Source organism: Arachis duranensis, chromosome 2 (genome assembly GCF_000817695.3).
Source record: "Arachis duranensis cultivar V14167 chromosome 2, aradu.V14167.gnm2.J7QH, whole genome shotgun sequence".
NCBI classification, from domain to species: domain Eukaryota; kingdom Viridiplantae; phylum Streptophyta; class Magnoliopsida; order Fabales; family Fabaceae; genus Arachis; species Arachis duranensis.
In genome coordinates this window covers 84,008,765-84,017,552 of record NC_029773.3, presented here as the reverse complement: position 1 = coordinate 84,017,552, position 8,788 = coordinate 84,008,765, and the positions used below count along the sequence as shown (strand labels likewise).

At 32.4% G+C, this 8,788-nt stretch overlaps 1 protein-coding gene across 1 annotated transcript; it reads left to right on the top strand.

The window, feature by feature from the left end:
- Positions 1-301: 301 nt before the first annotated feature.
- LOC107475434 (alanine--glyoxylate aminotransferase 2 homolog 3, mitochondrial-like) lies at positions 302-6,195 on the top strand. The gene is given in 9 exon segments (XM_016095068.3): positions 302-688; positions 691-894; positions 2,211-2,381; positions 3,350-3,493; positions 3,983-4,162; positions 4,270-4,495; positions 4,587-4,700; positions 4,897-4,983; positions 5,748-6,195. Coding segments are annotated over 9 exon segments (1,428 nt in total). The 5' UTR covers positions 302-430; the 3' UTR covers positions 5,792-6,195.
- The last annotated feature ends 2,593 nt before the right edge of the window (positions 6,196-8,788 follow it).

The window sequence follows — 8,788 nt, the reverse complement described above, 5'->3', positions numbered from 1 at the left end:
ATATAATTTTCATACCTAATTCTCTGCCATTCTCATTGACCACTAGACCATTTCTAATTTCTTTAATCATTTTTTATTTTCCATAATTAAAAACTTCTAGAAAGTGCATCAGTTGAATTAATTAAGTTCATCCGGTGGAGACATTTTGCAATTTCAGTGATCAGTGCACTGTATTCCCAAAACCGTAATTTTATGTCATCTCCAAGGGTCTTTTTGGTTTTTCAAGAACACTCCCACCAAATATGCCACGTCATCACCGTCACCATTTCCCTCCTATATAATAACTCCTCTGTAACTACCTCATTCGTCTTCTCATTCTCACTCTCTCACTCAAACAGATTCTTTCTCTCTCTTTTCACAGCAAAGGGTTGGGTTGGGTCCTGCATTATCGGAGCAAATCGCCGGAAATTCTCCGTCCACGGGAACGAAAATGGCGATGATTCTTGCGAGGAAGCTGTTGCAACGGCGATCGCCGCAGCTGCTTCGTTGGCAGAGTAGCTTCCCTCAGGCAGCGGTCAAAAACGACGTTGCATCCAGAGCCGCCGCCGAATTGGAGCTTCCACCGTTTGACTACGCTCCTCCGCCGTACTCCGGTCCTTCTGGTGACGAAATACTGGCGAAGCGGAGGGAGTATCTGAGCCCTTCACTGTTTCATTTTTACAAGAATCCCGTGAGTCCGCGATACACCCTATCATTTTCTCTATGTTAATTGATATATTTAATATTTTATTCGGGGGAATTGCTACGGTGTGCTGCGGGCACTGCCACCCCGATGTGGTCGACGCCATCATCAACCAAACCAAACGGTTGCAACACTCTACTGTGCTCTACCTTAACCACGCCATCGCCGATTTTGCCCAAGCTCTCGCTTCCAAACTCCCCGGTAACCTTAAGGTCTGTTATTTCAGCACATCAATTACGATCAATTGAATCAGTATACATAATTTTTATTTTTATATTTTTTAAAATTATTCATGACTCTGCATGAAATATTATTGGGAAGTTTTATACCGATCATCATATATAGAAATCAATCTTCTATAAACTACTTTTGCGATCCACTCCACGCTTTTTACGTGTCGTTTCTTTTATTTGTTAGTATAATAATGAGTGCTCTTTATGTTTGTTTTTAAATTTTTATTCTTGGCCTATGCATGCGTATGGTATGGTATGCGTTAAGTTTTCGTTACTGGTGCAATCAAAACCATACTATATAGAAGAAAAATATATATTTGAGGTGACGTGTAATACGTGGCGTTATTATCCTATGTCTAATTTTTTATAGAAAGGGGACAGATATGAAAGGTGGAAGTTGAGCTATTTTTCTTTTTTAAAAAATAAATAAAAAGAAAAAATTGTTAGTTATATAATTATTTATATATTTTTAATTAAAATAAAAAAATAATTTCATGAGTCATTGATTTCAATCATATATATTTTATTATACAGATGTATATTAAAATTAGTTATTAATATAGAATATATATTAAAATATAAGTTAGATAATATATTTATTTATATAAAAATATATAATAATCAATTTTAATAATTATTTTTAATGCATAAATAATATTTTTATTGTTGGTTATATCTGATAACAAGATAGAAAATTGCTTTCTTTAACCATTAATGAATTATATGTAAGTTGATGGTTCATGGGATGCCATTCGTCTAATCGATCACTTGGGTGGTATCCATGCTAGCACATGGATTCAGACCAAAGATAAAATGTGCATGTCATTTTCAAGCGTAACATGTTTCACTTGTATTGTTATCTCCTATGTTATATTAGGAGAAATGTGAGAGGGTAATTAAAATTTATTATTTTTTGTTATTAGTTAATTATTAATATTTAAAAATATAAATTAAAATATGTTATTAAAATACTAAATTAAAATAATTAGTTAAATTATGTTATTTTTGGCCAACAATTTTAGCTATCGATGTAATTCCTTTACTAATCCTATACAACAAGTGCAGTTGCAATATATATATTATCCATATGCTACCTTCTTCCTTGTCCATCCACGGCCAACTGGGTAAGGTAGTACAAGTGTACAACCGCCGAATTTTCATTTTTATTTTTGTTTATGTTAAAGTTAGTGTATTGTTATATGCTCTAAGTTGCAGTTTTATATGCATAATTTTAAAATACCGGCATGCACGAATTTGATTTGTCTTAAAAACTTGACATATACCGATATACGTAGGTGGTGTTTTTCACAAATTCTGGAACTGAAGCAAACGAATTAGCGATAATGATAGCAAGGTTGTACACTGGGTGCCATGACATAATATCTTTAAGGAATGCCTATCATGGGAATGCAGCTGGGACCATGGGTGCCACTGCACAAAGCATCTGGAAATTTAATGTAGTTCAGGTATTATAATTTTATGTTAATTTAATTTAATTTTGGATTAAATATTTTTTTGTTGTTTTAGAGATATCCATAATTCCATATATGGTTTTTGTAGTCCTCCCAAAAAAAGTCGTTTGATTTCAGTTTAGCATTTAAAAAAATTGTCATTTTAACCTAAAGAATAATAACTTGTAGTTTATTACACGTCTCCTTAGTGATTTGTGTATGCAATAGCAATAATATTATAGATTAATTTATTTATTTCTTCAATATTTTTTACCAAAAAAATTATGTGGGTCTAAACAAAAAGAAAAAAAATACTACTTTAATAGAGACAAAAAAAATTATCATATTGATGATAAATAAAAATTGTTTATAATTTAATTTTAATATACTGATAATCTCTTTTATAAAATCAAATTAAATCCAAAATAATCAAGTCATGGCCTTAAGTTCACTTGGTTGGTGAATTGACTAGGTTGTCTACCTAGCTTTCCATGTGCGTGATGGCAACATCAACGGATATTGGCTTCAGTGGGACAAATCACATGTAGCTATAACCAGTTAAAGGAACTAAACAAATTTTAATTTCTCTTCAAAAAAAAAAGAAGAGTTCTACTATGGCAAGTTGGAAACTATAACACGTTCCATTAACAGTGCTAGTTAAGTGCCGTGTGCTTCTAGAATTGAAATTGTGGAGCCCCTTTAGCAGATAATATCACACATCACAAGTTCAGAACTCCATGATGGCATGATGTGTGATTTTGTCTGTCTCAATTTGGATTAAACAACATAGTTGACATCATGGCCATAATGGCCATAAATTTTGTATCTTTCCATTTAGTACCTTAGTAAGTTTTCAATTTATTTCTTGTTAACCAGAAAGCATTGCATTCCTTGTCGGTTGCATTTTCAATTCTAACTAGTAAAATGTGAAAATACTAAAATAGTACGAGCCTAATAGATTCTTGTGCTGGTGCTTCCAACAGAGTGGTGTTCATCATGTAGTGAATCCAGATCCATACAGAGGTATCTTTGGTTCTGACGGAGAAAAATATGCAAGAGATGTCCAAGATGTCATTAACTTTGGAACTTCTGGAAATGTTGCAGCGTTCATATCTGAAGCAATACAGGTATATTACGTATGTTAAAATTAATACTCATTAAAAGAAGACAAAATTAATTGGGTAAAAGAAACTGCAATGACATGATTTCTTCTTGTTTATAGCATGTAAATTGAACAACTTAAGATATAAATTAACTTACAAGTAAAATGCTGCATCTGTATTATCTTATTTTAAAGGATTTAATTCGCCAGCTTGAATCTTCAATTCACTTTATATAACATAAAACTTTTATTGAATATTTATGAGAATTCATTTGATACATAATGGAAAGGAAAAAGACCTTCTAAAGTGAGAAAAATTGTAATTTGATAAAGGGGTTAATCATCATTGAATTCGTAATTGTAATTTCTATCATTTGTGAGTTCCACTATCTTGATTCAAGAACGATTAAGCTCTCACTTTCTCGCTCTACCAACTTTTTCACATGAGAGAAACTTGATCTGTATGTAAAAGGCTAAAAGTGACTCATCTTCAATCTTGTCCTGTTTCTGATAGGGAGTTGGGGGTATTGTGGAATTGGCTCCTGGTTACTTGCCTGCTGCTTACAGTATGGTTAAGAAAGCTGGAGGGCTTTGTATTGCCGATGAAGTTCAGGCTGGCTTTGCTCGCATCGGCAGCCATTTCTGGGGATTTGAGTCTCATGGTGTTGTTCCTGACATAGTCACAATGGCCAAGGTACTTCTTGTATTGATGAATTGAGAATGAAAATATACTTTATCATTATAAATGATTTGATATGAACATCTCTAATTTGTTGGTGACAATGTTGGCTCCTTTGGCAGGGCATTGGAAATGGCATTCCCCTTGGTGCTGTTGTAACTACTCCAGAGATCGCCGAGGTCTTGACGCGCCGATGTTACTTCAACACCTTTGGTGGGAACCCTGTATGTACTGCTGCAGGGTTGGCAGTTCTGAAAGTAATAGAGAAAGAGAAGCTTCAACAAAATGCTCTTCTTGTTGGATCTTACTTGAAGGAGAGGTTAACTGCACTCAAAGATAAATATGAATGTAATCCTTTCCCATTATTGCTATTGCAATTTATTCAGGAATTGTCTTTTCCTTTTCCCTAAACATAATTGGTTTCATCTTTCATGTGTAGTGATTGGTGATGTGAGAGGAAGAGGTCTCATGCTAGGAGTTGAACTTGTCGCCGATCGAGAACTTAAAACTCCTGCAAAAGCCGAAACACTACATGTAATGGACCAAATAAAAGGTAAATTCATGGAAGAATCCTCTAAAGGTCTCATATCTAAACAATTCTAGCCTTTTGAGCATTTAAATTTCTAAATATGAAAAAAAGTGAATGCTTGAGATGTTAGCAGGACCTCTTTTGTTGAGTTTGAGTAGCCTCCAATGTTCATATCCCTCTTAGTATGCTAACCTGCGCTTGTCTGCTGTTATTACTGCAGAATTAGGAGTGCTAATTGGAAAGGGTGGTTACTATGGAAATGTCTTCAGAATCACACCACCTCTCTGTTTCACCAAAGAAGATGCAGGTTAGCTTCAGCCTCTAATCCATTAATTATATACATTACTAAGTTTTAATGATTATTTTCCATTACATGGAAGTCTCACATAAGAGAAATGTTTAATTACTTTATTAGTCTCTATAATTTTATTAAATTTTTAATTAAGTTTTTGTACATTTTTTCTTTTTAATTAGGTCTTTATACCAATTAAATATAAGGTGAAATTATAGAATTCGGTAAAATTATAGAAATCGATAGAATTATTACCCCTTAAGAAAGTTAAATAGCAAGGGGTGCTTGCGAGTTATATATGTCATTTTATGTAATTCACTGTTTAGGTTTTCTCTATCGTAAGTCTTCTAATTAAATGTATACAATTTTTAAGTTAAAAATCTTATTAACTTTGGTAAAATATGTTTTTGACTTTTAACATTTGCAATTTTTTAAAAATATTTTTAATATTTAATTTTATTTAATTTTATTTTTAACGTTTTTTATTTATTTAATTGTCTCTAAAATTTTTTATTTATGCCAAAATTAACTTTGGATATTTTTTATTTTGTCCCTAATAGTATAAATGAAATTAAAGTTTAGAGATAATTTTGGCACAAATAAAAAAATATTAAAAGCAAAATTATAAAAAAATAAATATTAAAAATATTTTTAAAAAAATCACAAATACTAAAAACAAAAAACATACATTATCCATATATTTATAAGTCTCCGCAAAAAGAAATAAAAGAAAAAAAAATATGGATGCAATATTAAATTTTTACATTGACTGGTCGCAGACTTCCTCGCAGACGCAATGGACTTGACCCTGTCTAGAATGTAAAGCATAGCTACGTGGATTATGATATTGTCAATAATAAGTTGCTACTTCATCAACTGGAAATGTATTATATCATCTTCATAGAGATGAAATCACAGATAGCAACTTTAGACCTGCAATATGAAGACTATGATCTTAGAAATATGAAATATGTGTAGATATATAATCATTTATATTGTCTCTTCCTATCAAGTTAAGGTTTTAGGTAAAATAGTTTTATAACATCGAATTAAAATATTATTTCATCCTATAAGTTTAAACTTTTTAGAAAAGTGATTTTATAATAACAAGAGTCAATATCTCATTGTCTCTAGTTTAACAATGATGTTTTCGTCCTGTGTTATTTTATTTCATTGAGTGTTATTTTAATTTCAGGCGATTCTGCAAATCATGATCTTAGTATATTCTTTCGCTTTCGTTCTATGCTTTTTTATTCTTTTGCAACTTCTATGCTATTTTTCAGTTTGAGATTTGAAAATATGAGTCCTTTCAACCCCCAACCCAAGACTGACTGCGAGTGTGGATGTTGCTTTTGGTATAGAATTTAGTGTTTCTCGGTTATTTACAATAAGGCAATATAACAAATAAAATAACAAATATTTGTGTGATTTCTGTTTAACCATTATTTTGTTTAGGATATGTCCATAATAGTGTATGATAATCAAGTTTATTAGCTATTAATAGTCCAAAATCAGGTTGTTTTATGTGGTAACCTTGTTCGATATATATCTTAATTCTTGAAGAGATTATGCTCTACTATTTTTGTCTGAGAACGAAATATACTTTAACTTTTTGGATGAAATATCTACAAAAGGTATTCTGTGGCTCAAACCAATATAGAAGTATATTAGAGCAGTAAAATAATTTAAAATTTAGAACTTAGAGAGGTAGAAAACATTACGGTGAAAACTCATGTGAAGTCGACTTCACGTGAAGTTGATATCTAAGAGCCGTTAGATGAAAATTTAATCAAATCATCTAACGGCTCTCAAGTATCAACTTCACGTAAAGTCGACTGCACCTGAATTTCCACCAAACATTATATAGACATTAGGTAAATGAGATTAATGTCATGATCGTTTGGTCATTAAATTAGCAAGGATAGTTATTAATATGGTCGATTACAAATTCAGAATTAAATAAAATCAAGTTATGATTCATATGTACAATAATGACTGGGCAGCTGGGCTATAAGATAACTACTGTTATTAATTATTGGAGTCGATAAGACTCTTAGGCTATGAAGCATAGATATTTTGCTGAGTTGTCTTGTTGGCATAATGGACACATTTCGAACACGACACACAGGCTGCATTTGTTTATGAGAACAGGACAAGACAAGACATTGAGAACAAGACAGGACAAGACACTGATGGATAGAGACACAAAATTTTGTGTTCTTATATTCTGTTTGGTGATAAACTAGAACAAATTATGAAAATACAATTTATTCTCATTTTTTTCATTCACAAAATTTGAGATGAAAAATATAATAATAAAAAATATAATTATAAAAAATTAACAAGAATAATGAAAGAAAAAATAAAAAATAAGTTGTGTCCCTTGTTAGTGTCTCCGTGTCCTTCCTGTCAGGATGGACACAAAATACACTAATTCAGTGTCTCTGAACACATGATCTCTGTCCATGTATCTTTTGTCAAACACGATTTTGTGTCTTTATATCCCTGTCTCAGTGTCCTGTCTCTGTAAACAAACGCAGCCACATAGATACTCGTTCGACACGCGTGTATCCCGTGTCAACATGTGTCCTGTCCAAAAAAACAAAAAAAAGTTGCCAAACATGGCCCACTCAACCTCTCTTCATCATTGCCGGTCTGCCACCACCTCTTGTCTCACCACCATATGGGTATTCGTCATCTTCGTCACACTCTCCTCACATCCACTCACTCTCAATCTCAGCATCTGCTCCACGCTACCGTGGGTGTTCGTCGCTGCTCCTAGCTTACCCATGCTCATTACCATGAGTATTCGTTGCCGCTCCCTGCTCACCCGTGCTCGTTGCCGTGGGTGTTCGTCGCTGCTCCCTGCTCACCCGTGCTCGCCGTCGTGTTCATCGCCTCTACGGTTGCTATTTGCCTCCTCCATTTCAAGTAATAGAGAATTTTTCTTTTTTCATCATTTAAAGTTTGGTTCTGTCCTTCTGATCTTCTCTTTGATTCTGCTTTTGTTCTGTGATTTTCTTTGATTCTGTTTTGTTCTTTGATTTTGTTTTGCTCTGTGCTTCCTTTGTCTCCTTATTGATTTATCATTTATGTATCAATTGTTGAGTTAGAATTCTACTATTGTGTGATCATCAATTTCAATATTTCGCATTTGAGTAGTGATTACACTGTTTAGTGGTTGTTGTTTTGTACAAGAGAAATTAGATGGTGCAAAAGTAACTTTTATTCTTAAACTATTGTAGGATTGTAAGAGATGAGTTCAGAGAATGTTTAAGACGATTCTGAAGGCAGTGTAGATAAGCCCTTCTAGAAATTTATGATTGAAAAAAAGATAAAATTGAAGGTGGTGAAAATCTTAAGTTTCAATGTAAATTTTGCAAGGTCTTGTTTAGTATAAAAGAACACTTATTGAAAATTTTAAGAAAAAGAATTAGATTTTGTGCAAAAGTTACATCAACAAAGTTTGAATAACTTAAAAAGTTTGACGGTGTTCCCCTTTCACTCTTATCTAATGCAAGTGAACTTGAATAGAAAAAAGAAGGGCTATTGGGCCTTTAGTGAGTACTCTTAATGTGAATGCAAAGGAGACTCTAGATTTACATATTGCTAGAATATATTTTTTTATCTGAATTACCTTTTCATCTAGCAAAAAATTCTTATTTTGTCAAAGTATTTTTTTATTGTCAATAATTATATTGATGGTTATATTACTCTTGAGTACAATAAATTGAAGACAACTTTAGAGAAAGAAAAGCAACATATGAAAAGAATGTTAGAACCTACCAAGAATTCATAGAGTGAAAATGGAGTGAACATT